Below are 25356 nucleotides of genomic sequence, written 5' to 3' on the forward strand. Positions count from 1 at the left end.
TGAACTAAGATGGTGGTTAAACCTGAGGAACATCTGACTCTTAACACTGTTAATGTGAGCACATTAGCATGTTGACCGTGATAGCAGTCTCTCTGTGTATTTCTGAAGGTTGACAAGAGACAGGCTAGCTGTTTCCCTGCTTCCAATCTTTATGCTAAGCTATAAGTGTGCATTTCACAACCACTAGCATCCCCTTCAAAACAATGAACAATCATTCATCTTTATGTGTATCTATATCTCCTACACTGGATTAGTTGTACCGGTGTGCAATGTCAGTAAAATGTGATCCCAGACTCTGACACTGCTGCAGCTTCTGAATTAAAGCCTGTATAAATAATGACGTGATGAGATGTGACAGTCGTTTTGGGTTAGTCGTGGTGAGCTACCTTAAGGAAGTCGGCACTGAAGCCGGCCTGGCAGAAGCCCTGCCCCTCTGGTGAGTTAGCATCTGGACAAAGAAATAAAAGAGCAGCATTAAATAATGTAAAACAAGAAGGTAGCCAGAGTTATTCTGCAGGGGAACAGTCTGAGCTTTAAACATATCAACGTTAACCATAAAACTGAAAGAAAACCCCACCAGAATCTAGTGTCTGTATGAACTGCACTTCCTCTAACGGCCACTAGAGGCTCCAGCAGTGAGTCAGTCTCTATAGGTTCCCATGTTTAACTGCACAAATAAATGAGAGTCAGGACTGCCAAGATGGCGACGGCTCTTCAGAAACCTACGGGTGGCGTCACCAACGGCCATTTATAGTCTATGAAATTAACCAATCACATTTGACCTTTCAGAGGGTAAGAGTGGCGACTTTAATGAACTAAAGGTCCAGAGGGAAGCTAACCCGTAACCAATAAGATCAGGAGAGTGGGGGTGTTGTTGCCTGCAGGTAACAGGAAGAAGATCTGGATCCATGGGTCAGCTTTAATTTGATGTTACTCATAGATGTAGCAGTTTGGAGGAGAGGTATTCTGTCCGTTCACATCGTGTTTTAATGAGTGACATACTACAGAGAAGCAGCAGCTGATTGGTGGTGATTCATTGCTCTGGCTGGGTGTGTTTCCTCACTGGGGGGGATTTAAAGATTGTCTCTGTGTTATGATGTTGGCTAATTATTGCTTGTTGCAAGATCAACTGTTTGTTCTGGTTACTCATCAGTAACCAGCCCTGATCAGCCCTGATCCAGAACATAATGTGGATCAGAGCGAGTTGCTTAACCAACACCCACAATCCTTCTGGTTGTGTACTGCATGTTAACTGTAGAACAGCAGACGAGGGAGTCGGTGAGGAAAGGACGAACCTGATCTGCAGGGCGAGTACTCGACCACTTTGCTGCCTTTCTTCAGGTAACACGTTCCCACCGGCTCTCGCTCAGAGACACCAAAGGTGGACCACTGGTACAGGGGAGCACAGGCCTGGAGAACACACACAATAAGATACATTTCATTTTCTTTATATGTACTGTAAGGGTTCTGGTGCTGGATATAAAACTTCAACTCAAACAACCATATCAGAATAAGATGATACAAATCAGTATGATACGATACGATGAGATAAGATACGATACGATGCATAGAAAGTAAAAAATATGTTATTTATATGTGATGTTATACCTGAAGTGAGTTTCATTGACTATTATTGTTTGATTAATGCTGCACACTGTCACTGTGTGTGTCTGTTTCTTACCAGGATGTGTTCTCCATTAGATCGGACCGAGGCACCGAACCACTGCTTGGACTTAAACTCCATCTGAGCCCCCTCTGCGTTCCTCCTGTTATCTGTAAAGAGAGAGATCACCATGTGGTCCAATCAGAACCTGTGAATGTCACAAATTGTTAAATATAATACATATATTATAACAATATAACTGAGGATGTGATCTTAAAGAGTTAAAATCTGCAGTTTGTTCTATAAAGCTATAGAAGAACGTATACAATAGATGGACGATGTAGTTGTGGTCAGAGGACTAATGTTGTGGACTGAAGGAACCTTTTAGTTACTCTCAAAGTGTCTCTTCTCTCTCTTGAACAAATTACTTACTTGAGGACACAAATGACTAATTTGAGGGAATAAAATGTAGTAACTTTAGGACATAAATTACCACTAATTTAACAGAACTTCTGGTTTCAGTGGACAGTTTAGTTTAGTTTCCGGTGATGAAAAAGCTTCAGTTTCAGATCTCTCTATACAAGTTGTATTAATGAGAGTCGAACACACGGTTCAGACAGTTAACTCCTGATGAACAACGGTCGGAAGCCTACACTGCATCCTGTATAACTCTGAGAGCTGGATAAGTATTCTGTATCTGTTTAAGGGTCTTTTTGTCTAATGAGTGGTGCTTACTTCAAGGTCCTCCAGTTCACAACACGTTTGGAAGATCTGCTTTTGATTTTTATGCTCCGACTACCTGAAATTTTGTACAAAGCACCTTAAAGATCAATACTCTTGTCCCGGTTGGAACTGATCGAAAGTTATTCAACTTCTGTTTGCCCTTGTTTCTCCTATTGTTTTATGTCGTCCTGTATACACAGAAATCTCTTCTAGTGTCTTTCCCTGGTGCCCGATTGGCTGCTACGGAGGAGGCGTGTCCACCACGGCCCGACAGTTTTAGCTCCTCGAGTTCTCTTCTGGTTTTATTTGTTTCTTTAATTTAAACAGCACCCATCCGCCCTGTTTGCTCACCTTTTTCATTCTATATGTAAGGGATAATCACCTCAGGCAGGGCAATAAACAGTTTGATATGCCCAGGCTCGTGGAAGGTTACCGCCCGAGACGTATGCCCTGCCTTGAGGTGATTATCCCATTTATTCTACTTCTTGCTTGCCAACATAATAAAACAAAATACTTTAATAATTATGCTTTTTCTTATTCGTATTGCATGCTTATTAAATGTATACTCTGAGTTCATCTCCCTCAAAAAGTAGTCCCTTTAGAACTACGGTGAATAACGTTAGCTCAGCTGTAGCTAATTAGTTTCTATAGCAACCACACAAGGCTGCATCTGATCACTAGTTTAATAACATAGTTGCTACATTGTATCTCGTTTGCGAAACTATGTATCGACTGACCCTCCGATAGATTTCCGACACATTTTAGAAACTTTTTTAAACAAGGTTTATTTTTACAATGGACCTCATGTTTGAAATTTCTGTGATAGAAAAAAAATACAAGCGGCGTATTGATCTACTATTTGATGACGCTGTGCTCAGTCAGCGGGCAACCTGCCGGGTTAATGCCCTCCTCCCAGCCAATCAGAATCAAGCATTCTTAAACGAAGTAGAATAAAAAATCTCTAATTTCCTTAAAATAAATAACTCTGACTTGTCATTCAACATCTGGTTATTTTGCTTCCCTGTTCTGATTGTTCAAGCTGGGCTATACCAACAACAGAACAGCACCGAGCTCTGAGTGCTGCTGGAATAAAAGACAGAACAGAGCGATAAGAAGCAGATAAATATTAGAGCGTGGTCGGGGATGTTGTGTGCAGAGAGTGAGGAAATGTTGGGGATTTTCCCATCAGGTTGGGAAACTCCAGTCCGATGACAAATGTTGGCTGTGGCTGAATTTAAAGTCCTCTGACTCTCTCTGGCTCCAGTGTTTGGGTACAAAGGGGTTCATTTCAGATGTTTTATGTCCGATCTGTAATCATGGCGGATATGATGCCAAGTGTTTGTGCCAGCTGGTCACCATGCTAATGACACCTTCTCCTTGGTGACAGACTCTTTGTTGCGAATGGAGGACTTTAACCCTGAACCAAAGAAATTAGTTTATGTCAACAGTCTACAGCAATGACAGCAGCTCTCTGAGGCCGTAATGCTCATTGTATGAACAAATAATAGTTAATAATACCTGAGGCCTGAGGGTGGTATCTAAAGAGAAACACAAGGGTCGACCTTTCTGAATATTTATTGTTACTCATTATGTCCATAAACCACGAGAGAGATAACTGTGCTGGGAGGTCTGTCAACAGTGACACTGGTTTTAATTTCCTGTATGAAACAAGTGCTGGGACTGGGGAGTTAACCTGCAGTAAGTGCAGTCACTGGGCTCTGCCTCGCTGTCTCTGAGCTTCGGCTGCAGTCACTGCGCTCTCCCTCGCTGTCTCTGAGCTTCGGCTGCAGTCACTGCGCTCTGCCTCGCTGTCTCTGAGCTTCGGCTGCAGTCACTGCGCTCTGCCTCGCTGTCTCTGAGCTTCGGCTGCAGTCACTGCGCTCTACCTCGCTGTCTCTGAGCTTCGGCTGCAGTCACTGCGCTCTCCCTCGCTGTCTCTGAGCTTCGGCTGCAGTCACTGCGCTCTGCCTCGCTGTCTCTGAGCTTCGGCTGCAGTCACTGCAGCTTCAGTGTCTGTAAATCCTGATTTCTAGACAATCTCAGGACAACGTGGGAAATATTCATGTTCTTCAATGGGAATTATGACTGACTTCATCTGGGGATTATTAGCTGAGCCCATTGGAGCAGATAGTGATAATAGTTCATATATTACTGTGCTAGTGCTAGCTAGCTACACAGGACAAGGGAGTACACAGACTCTCTCTCTATCCAGGTGGTGGCTGGGGCTCGCCAAAGCTTCACAGGGGGTCGCGAGGCCTTCTTAATTTTAAGGCGTGGTATAACATTTAAAATATCCACAATAGGCCGATATCTCAGTATGTAAGGAGCTCAGCATACAGAGTTATTAAAGTCGATCAGTTCAACACACAGGCTGAAACACTGAAGTTGTAATCAGAGAGCAGTGATGGTGGATTTATAACATCGTGGGTCTGACTCGTATTTATATCCTTGTTTGTCACTCACTTCCTGTCCCAGCAGACAGATATAATCCTGCACGGGCCGAAATAAAAACCGGAACAAAAGCTTGTGGTGGATCATGGTTTGACAGCAGGAACAGGGCGGAAAAACACTGAGTCAGAGTCACACACACACACTCATACACACACACACACACACACACACTGAAGAATTCCAGTTAATTCTGCTCTGTGGTCCAGCAAAGCTTTGGACAGCAAACACGTAGGTCAGATCAACAACAACAAAGAGCTCTATTGTGGGACACACACACACACACACACACACACACACACACACACACACACACACACACACACACACACACACACACACACACACACACACACACACACACACACACACACACACACACACACACAACTAGGCCACTCACTAACATTACAGCCGCAGGGAACAACTTCATTGTTGAAGTTTCTTCCCTGTAAAACCTAAAAAGATATAAACAATGTTTGATCTGAGTATTAACTAAAGAAACCATTTATTATTGAGGTAATTTGAGTAAATGAAGTAACAGAATTGATCTGAATAAAGTCCCTTAAATGTTACCACCAGGTTCAGTTAGTGACTTCTTCCTCTAAAGCAGATTATTACTTTCTATCAGATCTTTACACTTTGGGAATCATTAAGAATTATTTGAATGCATACTCGAGCTTATGATGATTATGATAGAAAGAAAATGCTAAGCTATATAGCATTATAATGCTAACATAAAGTCTACTTAAAGGAAATGAGTCAAACTGGAATTATATCTCCTGAACTTAAAATACTGAACACATTTAAGTTAAAACAACAGTTCACTGATGAGTTGGTTTATCTCCTTTATTCAGAGGTTGGGAGGTCTTACAGTGTTGTTGCTCAGAGGCACTTCAGCAGGGCAGATGGTTGGTTGGGAACTGAATGCTGCTGAAATATACACATCCTGTAAAAATGTGTTGACTTCAGCAGATTTATTGAGGCTGTTTGAGACAAATTCACCTTTTATGGACATAACAGACCTGGAACCGCAGGCAGCGAATGACTGGAGGGAGAGCTACGACCAGATAAACATCCTTTTATAAGATAACAGAACAGAAAGAAACTCATGTTGAGCAAACTCACATGAGCTCGATCAATAGCAGCTGATATTCAGTACGAATGTGGAATGACTTTGGTTTAATGTGATTAATCTGTTTTTATTAAAAGTGTCTGTCAGTGTCCTCGTTGTTTATATATGTGACTGCAAACACATTGTGTCCTTTAACTTATTATTATATATTACATTAAGTTTTTTAAATGTAATCCACTGTTTTACAACAACAGTAACATAATACCATACCATATTCACTGTGCAATCTATTGCCCATGCGCAACTGCTGCTACTATTTGTGTTATCTGTTGTTGTGGATTCTTAGTTTTTTCTCTTGTACATAGTGTTTTTATTATGTCCATACTCTTACTGTTTTTTATACTGTTTTTTCTCTATCCACGTTGCTGCTGTAAAATTTGAATTTCCCCATTGTGGGACAAATAAATGAATATCTATCTATCTATAAGATGATCCTTCATTGATCCCCTGTAGAGGAAATTCACATTTGGCATAGCAGCACAGAGAAATATAGTGCAAAATGAAACCAAATAAATATGTTACGCTAATATATACATAATATATCTGTGAATAACTGGACATGTGCAATGTTTCAAGGTAATGTGCAAAAAGAGTCGAATTTAGCAGGTTAATAGTTAAAAATATGAACAGTAAAACGGGTTTTAAGAGAAAATGTAACATAAAAGTGTAAAAATAACTAATTTAATTAATTTAATTTACTGTATCACTGACATAAGTTCTTCTTTGTTTTTTAATTACATTTTTACATTATAGTTTTCCTTCATTTGATATTAACATTCCTATTTATTAAATTCAATTCAAAGAAAGGACATCAGATAAGGTGGAGGATGCAGAGAGAAAGCAGCCCTGTAGGGGGCGATAGAAACCCTCGTTGTTACCTGACTCTCCTCCGTACTTGTGTTAAATAATCTGTCAGCTGATCTTAAACATTAAACAATAAACACAACTTGTCACTCTAAGAATCGAACGCTGTAACGTTTTGGTGAGTACGATCCTACGACTCTCCTCTTCAGTGTTTCTGTTGGTACGAACCAATAAACTGCAGCAGAGATTATTTAGAGAACTTAAATCAGAGTTGAAGTTTATCTGCCTTTATCACAGTAACATCAAACTTCTAATTGTTTTTATTCTTTTTATTGAATTCCTGCACTTGTTTAAGATGCAGTCTTAAACCTCTGGAACAGCTCGCAGACTCACCGCCACCATAAGGTCTACATTTCTATCTAATGCACAACAACTCATTGCATCACCCTCACCAGGGCATCAATCCGTTGTTGCCCCCCGAGGGGACAACTGAATACAGCCCTGGCCTGTTCCTGCTCTCCTCCACTGGCTGTCAGCCTGTCGGTAAAACACAGGGAACCATAAAGGGGCTCATTATGAAAGACTGTCACTGAGAGAATGAGTGGTTTGGAAATACAGGAGCTGGTGTTTCAACAGAGCACCTTTCATCGCTGCTGGATTAAACCTTTATCATGAGGAAATACACCCACACCCAGTGTGACTGATAAAGCTGCTCTCTACCCTGTGGAAATAACAGTGTAGACCAGGGATGCCCACACTTTTTCGGCTTGTGAGCTACTTTCAAAATGACCAGGTCAAACTGATCTACCTACATTAAAAACTGCTAAACATAAGTGAAGGCAGGAAGAAAGGGACCTTGAAACTGTTCAGTCAGTCCAAATTTTTATTTCCCTTTTTTTCCAAGCAGTGGATCAGTGCAGCTTATTTACAGTGAGGGTCAGCTTGACCCAAACTGAAGAGAAAACAACAAACAAAATAAAAATGAAAACAAATGGAAACAACTTAGGAAAAAGGTAACTAGAGGTATCAAAAATAACCTCAACTCTGATCTCTATACCCCTTTTAAACTGGGGCCCCTGGCAACTTCCTCCTACCACAGGATGCAACAATTAAGATAACAACAACAATAACACATTCATTTATCTAATACCAAATTGTTAAGTTTTATAGGTATAACAGTAGAAAGAACTCACAACACATATCAAAAGAGTAAAATAGACGCACACTGTTCAAAATCTCAAAAAATCACAAATCTCCCAAACGCCTCCTAAATTTCCCCCTCATCTATACTACACTTGGCACATTCCCCAAGGAACTTGACCATAAAAGGAGTCCACCTGGGCGGGGACTGGTTTGACAGTTCCTGGGTGCAATCTAGACAAGAGGTGAGAAACACACAAATTAATCAAACGGAAAATGTTCCTTCCAGATCTAATGTAACACAAATGCAAACATAATACAATTTCCCTTACCATGTTTCAACCCAACATCTGTACTAATAACCAAACCCCAGACACTTGCCGGCTAGATGGTATGTAAAAAGTGGTTGAGGTGGACAAGCACTTTATGTTGTGTCTCATTTAAGTTAAGTGTCATTATGAGTAAATATATTTAATTATATATACTGAGTACATACCTCACGCTGATGGCTTGCACTGAATGGAGTCAGCCAGGGATGCATAGTCCGGACAGTAGCTGCTGATAGCCAGCCTCAAGCACACTTCCAAATGATCATCAGTCATAGTGGAACGGTATTTGGACTTGATAATCTTCATGTGGCAAAAGGCTGACTTACATAAATAAGTAGAGCCGAATAATGCAGTCAAGGAGGTAGCACATTTCCTCATGTTGGGGTACTTTTCCTCTGTGAGTAAGTTTCAAAACTGCCCATGAACCCTGGACTTGAGTTCAATGTCAGCTTGTAGTGTCAGGATCTCATCCTCCACTCCAGACGAGTTCAGGTGAAACAGTGTTGCAATTTCTGATGCGAGTAAATCAACATCAGCATCCTCCCGAAATGGGTAGCACATGAATGTAGCGACTGGCTCCAATAAAGCAAGTCTTGAAACCGTTTGTTTGTCTGACAGAAGGTTTTCAATCTGCTCTGTGTAGCATCCACTGTCAAATTGCACACAGGGCTTCCCTTGCCTCTCCAGTTCTGAAACGAGGTTCTGGAAGTTTGCCAAACCAAGGCGCTGCAGCTTTGAGCCCAGATGTTGCAGTTTTCGTTTGAACGCATTAACTGAGCTGATCATATTGACCACTGTTTTGTCTTTTCCTTGCAGCACAACATTGAGGTCATTCAACATGTTGGTCAGATCGGTTAAAAATGCTAAGTCTAGTAGCCACTGATCGTCATTTAGTTGGGTGTATTCTGCATGTTTAGATGCAAGGAGAAACTCTTTAATCTCCAGACAGAGCTCTCGAAATCTTTGCAGGAATTTCCCTCGACTAAGCCATCTCACGTCAGTGTGTAGCAACAATTCAGTGTGGTCGCAGTCTGCCTTCTCCAGATGCACACGGAACAGCTGTCTTTGAAGAGATCTGGCACGAATAGAACAGGCGATCTTCATTGCCACATCCATAACCTCTTTCATGTTCAGCATTTTTGCGCATAACGCTTGTTGGTGTATTATGCAGTGGTAATTGAGGAAGTCGGGGAAGGCATCATCCTCCCTGCACTTGGCAATAAATCCATTTGAGCGGCCAATCATCACGGGCGCACCATCCGTGGTGATGGACACCAATTTCCACACTGGGAGCTGAGTTTTCTCAATAAAGTTTTTAAAAGACTGAAAATGTCCTCTCCCCGTGTGTGTTCTTTCATGGGCAGCACTGTTAACAGCTCCTCTTTTGAAATCATATCGGTAAACACCATACGAATAAAAATGCACAACTGGACTGTGTCACTAACGTCTGTAGACTCATCCAATTGCAGTGAGAAACACTCGCAGTCCGCTATATCCCTCCAAAGTTTCTGGGTCACATCTTCGGCCATTGCTTCACAGCGACGTGTAACTGTACTTCTTGACAGCTGGAGAGCTTTGATTGAAGATACTATCTCTGGTTTGTTTTTAAAGTCTTGAAACAACGATTCAGCTGCTTCAACGAATGCCTCTTTTATCATCTCTCCGTCTTGGAAGGATTTCTTATTTTTAACGAGGACGTGACTCACCCGGAACGATGCTTCGGTGGTGGTCTTCGCTTTTGTGGTAAGCTTTGAGAAAAAGGCCTGCTGTCCGGACAACTGGGATTTTAGTTCTTACACCTTTTTCCTTCTCAGTTCTCTTTTTGGTGGAAAGTCAGTGTTGTAGCTTTTATGTATAGTCCGAAAATGCCGCTCCACATTTCCCTTCTTTGGAATAGCAATGGTAGATTTGCAGATGAGGCAAACGCACTTCGAATAGGACATTGTGAAAAAATAGTCCTCCTCCCATTCCGTATGGAAGTGGTAGGTTTTGGGCTTTTTACTTGGTCCAGCTCCCCCACTAATTTTTTTATCATTTCTTAAGTTTAGTGCTATAGAAATAAGTTAGGCTAACTGGGCAACTCGCTAGCTTGCTGGAATGTTGCCATAATTAACGTTAATTGCCATAGTAACCTGTTAAGCGCGCATGCGCGCTGACCGGTGTGTCAGAAACGGTCAGACGTTAGAATGGATGATAGGCTGACGTCTATATTTTTTTTTTAAATGCCATGCGATCTACCCACACCACCTTTGCGATCGACCGGTAGATCGCGATCGACGTAACGGGCACCCCTGGTGTAGTCAATTAACTGCCAGCAATAAAACAACTGTCTGACTTGTGACTGACTTCAGTGTGTTTCCATCCTCCTGGTTTTATTTATTTATGTTCATTTTTAGTCTGAGCATTAAAGGTGTGAGTTGACCTTTAACTAGAGCTCTTTTAATGACTCCTCTCCTTCTGCACTGAGCTCACGTTCACACAACAATCTTACATTTCTGATCACCGCTGTACAGAAATGTGAGTGTTAATGAGACATCAGCCTGAACCACTACACTGTAAACCAGAACAAACTGCCCACAGTCACAACCAACTAACCATGATTCCTGGAAAGTGCAGCGAGATTTCAGAGGAAACGAGAACAATTATAGGAAACATAAAAGGAAAAACTATTTGACACAGTTAAATGTTAGTGTATCAATGACACAGTGCAAACAACCTGTAACAATAAATGAGCTGGGAAGAGCAGCACACACACACAGTCCTCAGACGAGTCCACACACCTCCTGTTTCACCACACATTCCTCAATGTGTCCAGACACGAGATAAGAGCAGCAGGCTGAGCCCAACCCTCATTATCCCATCAGTAACACACTCTTACTGCGATCTGTGAAAGCTGCTCATTACATAGGAAAGTGACCCAGCAGCTGCCTGCTGCCGTACACTGCTCAGATATTCATCAGCTTCACAGTAAAGGAGAAAGAATCCTAACTGTAAACATAATGAGCAGGATGTGTCGGGATGTTTCCTGTCAGCTGGTTCACACTGAGTGCAGAACACCATCTGATCTCAGAGTGAACTGAAGCCAGACTCTGACACAGGACATATAATCCTGACCCACCCTGGATGTGATCTGTACTTGAATCAAGTTAACTACAGGTTTCTGGCTCTGGCACAAACATTACGTTCCCATTCTTCATCCCGCCTACAAATCGGCTCCAATGGTCTCAGCTGTGAGCTTTCACTGAGCACTGAGTCAGCAACCAGCTTCTTTACTGTGGAACTACATTACATTACAGCCACACTGTGGCTGTGGAGGGTCAGTGGAGGGTCTGTGGCTGTGGAGGGTCAGTGGAGGGTCTGTGGCTGTGGAGGGTCAGTGGAGGGTCAGTAATCTGAAGCTTTCGGTACCTGTGATGTCGAACTGCAGCTGCTGGCAGGAGGAAGAGCTCCTCCAGGGACAGCTGTACACTGCTCCTCTCTCCACAACTATGTCAGATGAGGTGTTAGCCCGAGGAGCTCCAATCAGAACAGAGGACCTGAGGAGAGAGGACAGAGGAGAGAGGACAGAGGAGAGAGGACAGAGGAGAGAGGACAGAGGAGAGAGAACGAGAGAGGAGAGAGGACGAGAGAGGACAGAGGAGAGAGAGAGAGGACGAGAGAGGAGAGAGGACGAGAGAGGACAGAGGAGAGAGAGGAGAGAGGAGAGAGAGGAGAGAGGAGAGAGGACGAGAGAGGAGAGAGAGGACAGAGGACAGAGGAGAGAGGAGAGAGGAGAGAGAGGACAGAGGAGAGAGGACGAGAGAGGAGAGAGAGGACGAGAGAGGAGAGAGGACGAGAGAGGACAGAGAGGACAGAGGACAGAGGAGAGAGGAGAGAGGAGAGAGAGGACAGAGGAGAGAGGACGAGAGAGGAGAGAGAGGACGAGAGAGGAGAGAGGACGAGAGAGGACAGAGGAGAGAGGACGAGAGAGGAGAGAGGAGAGAGGAGAGAGGGAACAGAGGAGAGAGAACGAGAGAGGAGAGAGAGGACGAGAGAGGAGAGAGGAGAGAGAGGAGAGAGGACGAGAGGACGAGAGAGGAGAGAGAGGACAGAGGAGAGAGGACAGAGGAGAGAGGAGAGAGAGGACAGAGGAGAGAGGACGAGAGGGGTGAGAGGAGAGAGGACGAGAGAGGAGAGAGGAGAGAGAGGACAGAGGAGAGAGGACGAGAGAGGACAGAGGAGAGAGAGGAGAGAGGAGAGAGAGGACAGAGGAGAGAGAGGACAGAGGAGAGAGAGGACAGAGGAGAGAGAGGAGAGAGAGGAGAGAGGAGAGAGAGGACAGAGGAGAGAGAGGAGAGAGGAGAGAGAGGAGAGAGGAGAGAGAGGACAGAGGAGAGAGAGGACAGAGGAGAGAGAGGACAGAGGAGAGAGCTGTTTGTAAACTAAAGTTGTGGATAAATTAAAATGTTGGACTGATGATGGCGCTACAGCATTCAACGGCTGCAGACAGCTGTTCATAGATCCACTGTCCCACAGCCTGTCTGTCTGTCTGACTGTCTACCTGTCTGTCTGTCTGTCTGTCTGCCTGTCTGTAATCAATGACCAGTATTGTCTGTACTGACAGCACTGTATATTTGATCAGACAGACAGACAGACACACAGACAGAGCCACAGACAGACAGAGCCACAGACAGAGCCACAGACAGAGCCACAGACAGACAGAGCCACAGACAGAGCCACAGACAGACAGACAAACTACAGACAGACAGACAGGGCCACAGACAGACAGAGCCACAGACAGACAGACAGACAGACAGACAGACAGACAGACAGAGCTACAGACAGACAGAGCCACAGACAGACAGACACACAGACAGACAGAGCCACAGACAGACAGACAGAGCCACAGACAGACAGACAGAGCTACAGACATAACATAATATGATGTAATATAATATAATATAATATAATATAATATAATATAACATAATATAATATAATATAACATAATATAATATAACATAATATAACATAATATAATATAATATAATATAACATAATATAATATAATATAATATAACATAACATAATATAATATAATATAACATAATATAATATAATATAATATAATATAACATAATATAACATAATATAATATAATATAATATAATATAACATAATATAACATAATATAATATAATATAATATAACATAATATAACATAATATAATATAATATAATATAACATAATATAATATAACATAACATAATATAATATAATATAACATAATATAATATAATATAATATAATATAACATAACATAATATAATATAATATAACATAATATAATATAACATAATATAATATAATATAATATAATATAACATAATATAATATAATATAATATAATATAATATAATATAATATAATATAATATATATATTGATACAGGTCGTTAGAACCTGATAATAACTGAGATTTAAAGGGACAGCAGACTTTACACCTTCCTCTTCCTCCTCTTCCTCGGCTCTTACCTCTGGCTGTCTGCGGGTTTGAAGAAGTCCACCGAGAAGCCGAAGTAGCTGCCCTGAGAGCCGGAGTACACGGAGGGGTTGTCGGCGTCCAGGTTGAAGGAGCCGCCGCGGTGGACGACGAGAACCAGGACGAGCAGCCCGAGAGCCGAGCGTCGTCCCGCCATGGCGGCCGCTGAAGAGCCTGATGAAGAGCCTGATGAAGAGCCTGATGAAGAGCCTGATGAAGAGCGGAGTTAGCCTGCGGTCGGTCTCCACCCAGCGTCCCTTAAAACTGGTTCAAAGTCCCGCTAACAGCGGTTCTGTCCCATAACCGCAAACACAGCACGTCCTCATATAAGAGCTAAACAAAGAGCACTTCCGGGTTCGACCGGAGCCGTTAGGAACCGAGCGGGTTCGGATTCTGTCCGGTTCTGTCCGGCGGTTCGTTAGCCGATGGAAGCAGCAGAAACACGGAACAGTTCCCGGGAGAGGCCGTGACTGTGTGTGTGTGTGTCTGTGTGTGTGTGTGTGTGTGTGTGCTGGATCAACACGTCACAGCACAACGCGACGTCCGGTTCAGGCTTTTCAAAACAAAAGCATCCCTAGTCTGCTGGGAGCAGGTTTAGTCCTGAGAGAGAGATTTATGCTAAAAGAAGCTAACTGTCGCTAACTGTAATGTTAGATAACTTTAATTGTAAAAAATAGTTACTAACTTCACTTCTTCCCGGAGTTCTTTCTCGTCTCGCAGGTTCTTATCGATCCTGGTGGAGCCTCCTGCCATGGTCCTGCTAGATTGCCATTGCCAGTACTGTTGTTGCTGTGCACCTGTCTGTCTGTCTGTCTGTCTGTCTGTCTGTCTCTCTCTCTCTCTCTCTCTCTCTCTCTCTCTCTCTCTCTCTCTCTCTCTTTCTCTCCCACCCACCTAGAGCCGGAGGATCTGTCCTAGGTTTCTGCCTTTTAACAGGCAGTTTTTCCTTGCCCTTGTCTCCAAGGTCTTGCTCATGGTGGTACTGTTGGGTCTCTGTAATTAATGTTTTAAAGAGTTCGGTCTAGACCTGCTCTATTTGAAAAGTGTCCTGAGATAACTTCTGTTATGAATTGGCGCTATACAAATAAAATTGAATTGAATTGAATTGAATTCTTATTTTAACAGTTTAATTAAAACTTTATTTAATGTTGGTAATATTATCAGACAGAAGCAAAGATGGTTGCAGGTCGGTCGAGTCCTCCACTGTACGGTGGCCTCTCTCTTTCTGCCTGTCTACCTGTCTCTCTGTCTGTCTGTCTGTTTGTCTCTCTGTCTGCCTGTCTGTTTGTCTCTCTGTCTGCCTGTCTGTTTGTCTCTCTGTCTGCCTGTCTCTCTGTCTCTCTGTCTGCCTGTCTCTCTGTCTCTCTGTCTGTCTGTCTCTCTGTCTCTCTGTCTGTCTGTCTGCCTGTCTCTCTGTCTCTCTGTCTGTCTGTTTGTCTCTCTGTCTGCCTGTCTCTCTGTCTGCCTGTCTCTCTGTCTCTCTGTCTGCCTGTCTCTCTGTCTCTCTGTCTGCCTGTCTCTCTGTCTCTCTGTCTGCCTGTCTCTCTGTCTCTCTGTCTGCCTGTCTCTCTGTCTGCCTGTCTCTCTGTCTCTCTGTCTGTCTGTCTGTCTGTCTGCCTGTCTCTCTGTCTCTCTGTCTGTCTGTTTGTCTCTCTGTCTGTCTGTACGGGGGCCTCGTGGGATCTGGTCCAGATGCTGATGAAGACCTACAGTTAATCTATTTATGTGACTGTATGCAGGACCCTGATGACCTCGCTGACCCCAGTGGTCGGTACCGCCAGAGGGGTCGGTAAGAAGTAAGAAGTAAGAAATAAGAAGTAAGGGTACCCGTGTGGACAAAAATGAGACTCACTTTAAACACATTTCACCAGACAGCACATATGCTTTTATTCTGAAGATACATGTGTTTCCTGTAATTTCTGGTCAGTCAGCATTTAACTTGATGCTGCACACACACACACACACACACACACACACAAACACACAACAGGAAGTTCATTCTAGGCATCAGACAGACACACTTCTGTAAGACAGGCTGGCGTCACCAACAACAGGGACAGTTAATTACTGCTGGATCAGAGACATTATGTGCAGAAGTTATTCTGAGTCCAGTTTCATTGTTAACAATAAAAACATCACAGGACGAATGTTTGCTGCAGGAAGTGATCAGTTAGAGATAAACACACACACACACACACACACTGCCTGTATCACACACACACACTGCCTGTATCACACACACACACACACACACACACCTGCCTGTATCACACACACACACACACACACACTGCCTGTATCACACACACACACACACACACACACACACACACACACACACACACACACACACGCTGCCTGTATCACACACACACACACACACACACACACACTGCCTGTATCACACACACACACACACACACACACACACACACACACACTGCCTGTATCACACACACACACACACACACACACACACACACACACACACACACTGCCTGTATCACACACACACACGCTGCCTGTATCACACACACACACACACACACACACACACACACACTGCCTGTATCACACACACACACACACACACACACACACACACACACACTGCCTGTATCACACACACACACACACACACACACACTGCCTGTATCTCACACACACACACACACACACTGCCTGTATCACACACACACACACACACACACACACACACACACACACACACTCACGCTGCCTGTATCACACACACACACACACACACACACACACACACTGCTTGTATCACACACACACACACACACACACACACACACACACACACACACACTGCCTGTATCACACACACACACACGCTGCCTGTATCACACACACACACACACACACACACACACACACTGCCTGTATCACACACACACACACACACACACACACACACACACACACACACACACTGCCTGTATCACACACACACACACACACACACACACACACACTCACGCTGCCTGTATCACACACACACACACACACACACACACACACACTCACGCTGCCTGTATCACACACACACACACACACACACACACACACACACACACTCACGCTGCCTGTATCACACACACACACACACACACACACACACACACACACACACACACACACACACACACACTCTCTGTACAGCAGAGGCTCAGAGTCACAGCCAGCGAGCGAGCTGAAGGGTTTTCGTCTTATTTGGCCATGAGCTGCTCTGAATCACTGCTACAATGAAGTTTACACTCAAGAATGTGCGGCTGAACTCCCCCGAGACTCCCGGGAGGGGGGAGGTTAGAGTGTGTGTGTGTGTGTGTGTGTGTGTGTAAAGCACATTGTGTAAGGCTCAGCTATGCAGATTACAGTGTGTGTGTGTGTGTGTGCGTGCTTATACATCTATCTTTGTGAGGACTGAACCTTTAAAGGACCGCTGACCGTTTGTACATAAATAAATATATAAATATAGTTATTACATATAGCAGACAGAGCTTCTGGTCTGTGAAGTCAACGCGGAAGTGTCTTAAAGCTGCTTTCTGTGTAAAGGCCAGCAGGGGGCACTCCATCGGCTGCAATAAAAGATGTCTGATAGTATTGAGTCTTATGGAGTGCAATGCTAAGGGTCAGCCTCCTTATTGTTGTTTGCATTCAGTTCATCCTGAGAATATTTACGTCCTTTTTAGTTTGGTAAGGGGATGTGGCGTCGCAGTGGCGCCGACACACAACCTCTGGTGCACGGTGGTGAAATGTAACTAAGTACAAATTCCAGGTACTTGAATATTTCCACTTTATGCACTTTTATACTTGTACTCCATTACTTTTGTCGGACAACTTTAGTTACTTTACCTTCCTGTCTAGTGGAAACCTTTTATCTCCAGATGTGTTGATGTTGAATGTTTAAGAAGAGTTCCTTTATGTGTTAAAATAAAATGTAAAACAGCTTAAAAAACTTCTTATATTATCAGGAAAATGCACAAAGCTGAAAACATGATCTTATAGAACATGATGCTTTGCTGTGGATCAGTACTTTTACCTTGTTCAGGGTGGCCCCAGAAGAAGAAATGAAGGATGTGGAGGTTTTGAACTTGCAGATACACAAAGGCCACTTAGTGTAAGTCTGTTGTACATACACACCTTCTGTTTAACTTGTTGGAGGCTCACACAGCACACGCACAGCAGCAGTCACATGAATTCAATAGTTCCGCTGCCACCTAGTGGTAAAATGTAAAATGACTGCTGCACTGACCTCTGCAGGGTTCATTACCTCAGTCTGTCACACATTGCAGGAACATGCAGAAACCACTAGATGGCAGAACAAACAAACAGTGGAAACATAAGGAACGGTCACTGGGGGTTGTGGTCAGAAACTGGTTCTCTGATGTGAGCAGTTCTCTGGATAAAGCTGGAATCAATCTATGATCCAGATTTAAAGACATTTTACTCAGCCAGTTAATACAGATATCACAATGTGTAAATGTTAAACCTGTTAATGTGTTTTCTGCCCTGTTGAACATTTTTTGTTGTTTCTCTGGAACAAAGTCAGTCCTTGTGTTTGTTATTTCTAACTTGGATATAGGAGAAGTAATAACCTCTGTTTTCTGGACAGTAAGCTCTGAAGAGAAGGCAGAAACACTTATCTATGTGGATTTCTTGTTTCGAGAACAAAAGGCTGAATAAATAACACAAAAAATATAATCGTTATTATTTTACTGTAGATGAAAAACAAATAGATATAAATATAATGGTTTGGACACACTTTTTAAAATTATTATTTTAATAAATAAAAAGCATTGTCAGGTCACCCCTACCTAAAATAAGCTCTAGACCAGGACCTGACCCGACCAACCCCCCCCGACCTCTGAGGCCAGTTAGATTCAAGTATTTTAGAAGCACATTATGTGATTAATAGAGAATACAAACTTCTTTAACGTTTCACTGAGTTTGATGGTTGTTAGATTATATAGGATTATATAGGAGGAACTATTCTCCGCACCCATCGAAATTTAAAAATCACTCTTCTAATCTGAGGCAGATTCAGGCCGTAAACTAGAGGATTACTGATGGGGGTAATGATCAGAAACTCCAGAGACAAAACAACAATGACAAATGTCCATCAGAAACCTGGGGAAGAAGCCAGCTGAGCCGTACAGAGAGTTTAAAGACAGAAAGGAAATAAAGATGTACATGGGCTGATGCAGAGACTTCTCCTGGCAGACTGTCAGAATAATGACAACGTTAGCAGAGATTATAGTCATGTAGACCAACAGACACAGACTGAAGAACAGATATCTGAGGGACCCATAATCTGCAAACAGAGTCAACTGGAAATAGACAGGATTTAGGCTGTTGTTGCTCTTCATGTCTGCACAACAGAAACAAAAAGAGAGACGGACACACAGAACAAGAAACAATACACAGTATAATTAAATGATAGGAAAGTAAAAATGAAATGAGAATCAAGGTATCCTTTCGCTTTGCATGCATGTTAATCTGCTTATTCAATGAGAACTTCGACAGCGTCCACCCTGTAATGATCCAGACTGAAGCAGCTGAGGAAACTTTATCTGATTCTGCTGCTAGGATGCGAGCAGTGTGTACAGGTAGTGTCCAAAGGGAAATAAAGCCACTCACAACCTGACTTCATTTGTACAGAAGCACTTAACAGTGATGGATCCCAATGTTTTTTTAAATACTTATCTCAGATCATGAGTTAACTATTGCGTTATCTCTGGTTTTATTTCTCATAATAGCGGGTTTATTTATGTCATTATCTTGACGAAAGAACAGGCAGATCTCTCAAGAGAATAAGATAAAGCACACTTTATGAATCATAAGAGTGGACTGTGATTTGCACTCACTGCTCTGTATGGTGGGTGTGGGAATTTAAAACCCATCAGAACCTTTGTCTGGACCTCAGGCACACAGGGTGGAGTCCAGGCAGTTGGGTGGAGCAGGTCTGATAGGCGAAAAGGAGACAAGGAAGAATGGTGGAGCAGCTCTGGATAAGGCTGTGGATGCTGGCGACATAGGGGAAGCACCTCTGCAAGACGGGCAGGAGGTTGACCAGACTGGTGGAACTGCTTGTGAGGCTGGCGATAAAGGCAGAACCCCTCTGGTGGCTGGCGACGGGGCTCGAGGTGATGAAAGGCACCAGAAAATTCAGCTGCAGGTCAACAAAACCTGCTGGATATATTTCTGGCGTCCGGTGAACAGGAAAAGAAGCTGGTGGCCAGGTTGAAAGACTGGAAACTACTGACAGGAACTGGAGACTGCCGCAGCTTGGGAAATCGGGTCTGCCACAGAACAGGAACTGAAGCCTGTCGCGTCTCATGAGATGGCTGCAATTAAGCAGGAACAGGAGATTTCTGCCGTTCAACAGGTGTCAGCCAGATGGTTGATGGGGAAGCAGGAACAAGTGTTGGCTTAGTAGCGATGGGCAGTGATGAGGGCGAAGTCCTGTGTAGCTGAGGCAGCCAGAGACATCAGGAGCCATGACAACCTTTTTTCCTTCTGTGGTCTCCATGGGATCCTGTGAAAATGGCCAAGTGAATGTCTTCAAAAGGTGACTGCTGGATGTCAAGGTGACTCCTCAACAGTTCAATAAAGGCTCAGAGGACTCAGGAAAAGGTGGCTGGCTAGCCAACTCAGGACACACAGGGTCAAGACAGGCAGGTAGCAGCCTAGCAGGCTAGTACTCTGGACTAGGGACCCTAATCCAACAACCTTGTATACACAGAAGGTGTAGAACAAACCCACCATCTGCTGGATCCATGGCGAGCCAGTTCGTACTGTCACACTTGTCAAACAAGACTATAGATACTGGATCCAAATGCAAAATCTGAGTTAGAACTGACAAGTGCAACGATTTAACCGCAAATTGTCAACACAAAAATACTCAAAGGATGAGTTGGGCAGGACCAAGAGAAAACCACACAGCAGTCACTTCAGAAACAGTTCAGAAACCTGCCATTCAACCGGCCCTGATTCCTTTCTCTTTCCCTCTTTCGTCACGCTACTGAGATTCATTAAGGGGTGGTTCACCACTTTGGTCCAGATTTAAATATCTCTCCTGGATGGATTTCCATGAGATTTTGTACGGACATTCATGGTCACCAGAGAAAATGTAGTGCTGACTTCGATGCTTGACTTTTAGGACATTTGGAATTTAGTGAAATGTCTCAACTACCTTTTGATGGATTGACCTGATATTTATTGCACATATTCATGTTCCAATCAGGATGAACCATAATAACTTCTTCTTTGATTCTTATACTTTTTGTCTAGCGGCTTCATCACGTCAACATTTTTGTGTGTCCGTTACGTTAGTTTTGGAGGTAGGCCTATTTAGTCATAAATCAGTTACATTTCCATCAAACTCAGCAATGTCTTGTTAATTTATTTACTATTTGTCTTATTTATTTATAATTACAAAGGGCAACTGGTTCATACCACAACAACATATTGATGTTAATATACAGAATAAACAAAGAGCAACATATGAAGTTAGGAGTAGAAAATACAACAAACAGACATTTAACATCCACATTCCTACCATACACACCTAAAATCCTATCAAATCTAGTTGTAGGTTATCAGACCTAAGGAACCTATTAGGTCCTATTCTTATTGACCTTTAATTTGTCAGGAGAAACAGCACATAGTAGGTTTTATGGCATGGCAGGTGTGCTTTTACATTTGACTGATGTATTTCAGCCTGAGCAGCTGTGAAATGAGCCATCCATATACAACTTCGGCAATATCAATATAATTTCTTTGGATCAGGTTAATATATTTTAAGATGACACCTATTCTATTCATAGATATTCTGATCTCCTTAAAATGAATGTCATAACAAATGACATCTTAAGACAAATAACATTTAACATATTCCATCAGTATATTTTGTGATTAACATTGTTTGAAATATGTGCATGTTGAGTTTTACATTTTAGCACAAATTTTGCGAATCTTCAGAAATCTAAATATGGCTCCTTTTATTTGAGGCAGATTCAGGCCATAAACTAGAGGGTTATTAAATGGGGGAATGATCAAATACTCTAAAGATAAAACTACTGTGATGACTGGATTCTTTTCATCACCCTCAAATCGAGTCAATGAAAGCTCACAGAACAGAGAGAAAGAATAGGTCATAAATGTCACAATGTGAGGCAGGCAGGTTTGTAACGCCTTTCCTCTGAATTCAGAAGTGCTTCTCTTGCAAACCAGCAGAATGCGAAGGTAGGTGTACAGGACAAAGAACAGGGGGATGAAGATGGTTGTCATTGTAACAAACTGACCTACTATGTTGTTCAGACTTGTGTCCACACAGGAGAGCTGCACTACAGGCCAGTTAGAACAGAAAAGCCTGTGCAGTTTATTTCCACACAAAGGCAATCGGACAGTGAGATAGAGACCGATACCAATAACAAATACAGGGTAGACCACAGCAAATATGATAAGATTCCTCACCATCCTAAAGGTCATTTTACTGTGATAGTGTAAAGGCTGGCAAATAGCAACCAATCTATCATAGGCCATGATGCCGAGAAGTGTCAGCTCAAATGATACATATGTGTAAATAACATATATCTGGATGAAACAAGATGCACGTGAGATGAAATGAGTGTCAGACAGAATGTCCATCAGAAACCTGGGGAAGAAGCCGGCTGAGCCGTACAGAGAGTTTAAAGACAGAAAAGAGATAAAGATGTACATGGGCTGATGCAGAGACTTCTCCAGGCAGACTGTCAGAATAATGACAACGTTAGCAGAGATTATAGTCATGTAGACCAACAGACACAGACTGAAGAACAGATATCTGAGGGACCCATAATCTGCAAACAGAGTCAACTGGAAATAGACAGGATTTAGGCTGTTGTTGCTCTTCATGTCTGCACAACAGAAACAAAAAGAGAGACGGACACACAGAACAAGAAACAATATACAGTATAATTAAATGATAGGAAAGTAAAAATGAAATGAGAATCAAGGTATCCTTTCGTTTCCTATGCACATAAAAATGTGTTCAAAAATATATCCAAAGCTAGATGTACCACATTCAGAACCAAGGTTCAACCTAGCTAATCATAGTAATGAAAATACATGCATGTTAATCAGCTTGTTCAATGAAAGCTTCGACAGCGTCCACCCTTTAATGATCCAGACTGAAGCAGCTGTGGAAACTTTATCTGATTCTGCTGCTAGGATGCGAGCAGTGTGTACAGGTAGTGTCCAAAGGGAAATAAAGTTGAAGTTATTACAAAACATCCTCCCGCTCTGGTAGAGGAGGTCTGCCTCTCTTGTCAACTCCCTTGGGAAGAGGGCCGAGGGTGGTTGGTTGAACATTTGCGGGTTTAGGAGTGATAGATGTAGGAGGGGCTGTTGAATTGTTGCAGGCGACAGTCAGTTTGGGATGTCAATAGAATGTGGTATGTGTAAAATACATTGCTACCAAACCAGGTCAGGCCAGGTCAAGGATCAGAGACATGTAATAGTCCAGCTCTGACCTGCGGCTGGAGAAGGCTGAACAGATTATGTCATGGTACAGGGGGAATGAGAAGGTGAATTCTATTGCAGGAAGTTCTTTAGAGCGGGTAGACAGTGGCTGTTTGAGTTTGATTGGACAGAGTGCAGTTCTCTGGGAACATGAGGGTTGCATGTGCACGGATGTAATAAATGGGTGAGGTCAACATAGTTTTGAGCGAGAATCTGTTGTCTGAGAGTGGGTGACATGGGGGATGGTTGGGAGTATACGACTGGGCGCACTGGAGGTAATGCGGTGGCTAGAGTGAAGTTGTTATGCATGTGAGGATAGATGGGAAAAGCCCAGGATCTGGCTATGGGGAGAGCTGTGGAAAACAGGAATGTCTCTTGGCCACCGAAGACAAGGTCTTACCCTGGAGCTGCTGAGGGGCGAAAGCCTGATGGTGTTGGAGTTGTTTGTGGATAAAGGCTGGGAGCATCGGGGAATATGGATTGTTGAGACGAGAAGGGATGGCGGAGAGGAGGACTCTGAGATTTCGGGAGTGTGCCAGTCATCTTCATCAGGTTGTTGTCTGAAGGGTTGAGGAGGCGCTCATTCTCCATGGTTCAAGGTACTCATTTTGATTGACGCAGATTGTGTGAAAACTGAGTCAAGGACGGAGTAAAGGGATAAGGTGTGCTTAAGTACATTTTGAGCGGAAATTAGATGAGTGCAAGGGGGGCTCTTTGTTCCAGAAACTAGTTATAAAACTTCATTTATTCGTAAACTGCAAACCCTTTTATTCACTGCGGGAGTTTTCGTCTTTTATTCTGGTCGGCGTTTACATCCCACCTCAGGCCTGTGTTGGTGAGGCCTTACTACACCTGGCTGACCAGATAACAAACGGGTGGAAAAAACATCCAGACTCCCTGCTCATTGTTCCTCAGACATGACCTTAGACAGCTTATTAAGTGTCCCACCAGGGATATTAACACACTGGACCACTGCTACACCACAATGCAAGGATGCCTACCACTCTGTTCGCTTTGCTGCCTTGGGACTCTCTGATCACTGTCTGGTTCATCTTATCCCGACCTACAGGCAGAAACTTAAATCTCCGAAGCCTGTGGTCAGGACTGTGAGAAGATGGACCAACAAGTCAAAGCTGAAACTACAGGCCTGCTTTGACTGCACTGATTGCAATGTTTTTGAGGCTGCCGCTACAGATTGGGATGAACTCACCGACTCTGTGACATCATACATCAGTTTTTGTGAGGACGTGCGTGCCGACTAAGACCTTCTGCACATACAACAACCACAAACCCTGGTTTACAACAAAACTCAGACAGCTTCATAAGACCAAAGAGGAGGCCTACAGAAGTGGGGACTGAATCCTGCACAACCAGGTCAGAAACATGCTGACAAATGGGGGTCAAAGTTGTGTGAACCTGCGTCAGTGTGAAGGCCTGCAGAACATCACCAGCAACAGGAGACCCCCCCCCCAATATGGAGAACCATCAACTGGCTGATGAACTGAATGTATTTTACTGTAGATTTAGAAACCCCACATTCACACCCCTCCCCGGCTCGAAATCAAACAGCTACCTACAACCCCTGCCACCCTGCCACCCTCCCCTCTGAAATCCCCACCTGCAATTGTGAGGATCTGTTAAGAAGATGTGTGTCAGGTCTTTCAGAGACAGAAGATCAGGAATGCATCAAGACCAGATCGAGTGTCATCATCCTGCCTGAAAATCTGTGCTGACCAGCTGGCCCCCATCTTCACACAGATCTTCAACAGATCACTAGAGTCTTGTGAAGTTACTTCCTGCTTCAAACGCTCCACCATCATCCCTGTCCCCATAAAACTCTCTATCACAGGACTACATGACTACAGGCATGTCGCCCTGACATCTGTAGTCATGAAGTCCTTTGAAAGACTGGTACTGGCCCACCTGAAGGACATTACAGGCCCCTTGCTGGATGCCCTGCAGTTTGCCTACCAAGCAAACAGGTCAGTGGATGATGCAGTCAACATGGGACTGCACCAGATCCTGTAACACCTCAACTCTCCAGGGACATATGCAAGGATCCTGTTTGTGGACTTCAGCTCGGCGTTCAACATCACCATCCTAAACATCCTCAACACCAACCTCA

General features: G+C 43.3%; 3 protein-coding genes across 7 annotated transcripts in view; 1 reads left to right on the forward strand and 2 right to left on the reverse strand.

Moving 5' to 3' along the window:
* The window catches only part of itgav (integrin, alpha V), a 51733-nt gene extending 37527 nt beyond the window's left edge, over nucleotides 1–14206 (reverse strand). Inside the window, exons 1-5 of the mRNA XM_051402734.1 lie at nucleotides 13697–14206; nucleotides 11591–11718; nucleotides 1682–1773; nucleotides 1296–1410; nucleotides 387–448 (exon numbers count right to left, since the gene is read on the reverse strand). Of these exons, the coding sequence (XP_051258694.1) occupies nucleotides 387–448; nucleotides 1296–1410; nucleotides 1682–1773; nucleotides 11591–11718; nucleotides 13697–13860 (561 nt within the window). The 5' untranslated portion in view covers nucleotides 13861–14206. The remainder of the gene's footprint in view (nucleotides 1–386; nucleotides 449–1295; nucleotides 1411–1681; nucleotides 1774–11590; nucleotides 11719–13696) is intronic.
* Nucleotides 1–25356, forward strand: part of LOC127365058 (uncharacterized) — a 205371-nt gene that overhangs the window by 42735 nt on the left and 137280 nt on the right. Inside the window, exon 2 of one of the 5 annotated variants that reach the window (XM_051402788.1) lies at nucleotides 14424–14667. The exons of 2 other annotated variants lie outside the window; for them this stretch is intronic. The gene's annotated coding sequence lies outside the window, so the exon portion shown is untranslated. Of the gene's footprint in view, nucleotides 1–14423; nucleotides 14809–25356 lie in introns of those variants that run through there. 2 more of the 5 variants (XM_051402786.1, XM_051402785.1) reach the window with 2 other exon arrangements.
* Nucleotides 21122–24247, reverse strand: LOC127365064 (olfactory receptor 6N1-like). The gene has a single exon (XM_051402794.1). It carries the CDS (start codon nucleotides 22623–22625, stop codon nucleotides 21678–21680), a length of 948 nt encoding a protein of 315 aa, XP_051258754.1. The 5' UTR covers nucleotides 22626–24247; the 3' UTR covers nucleotides 21122–21677.

The sequence above is a fragment of the Dicentrarchus labrax genome, unplaced genomic scaffold (assembly GCF_905237075.1).
Source record: "Dicentrarchus labrax unplaced genomic scaffold, dlabrax2021, whole genome shotgun sequence".
Taxonomy (NCBI): domain Eukaryota; kingdom Metazoa; phylum Chordata; class Actinopteri; family Moronidae; genus Dicentrarchus; species Dicentrarchus labrax.

Coding starts and splice junctions, on each gene's coding strand:
- LOC127365064 (XM_051402794.1), bottom strand. CDS start 22,625: ATGAAGAGCAACAACAGCCTAAATCCTGTCTATTTCCAGTTGACTCTG.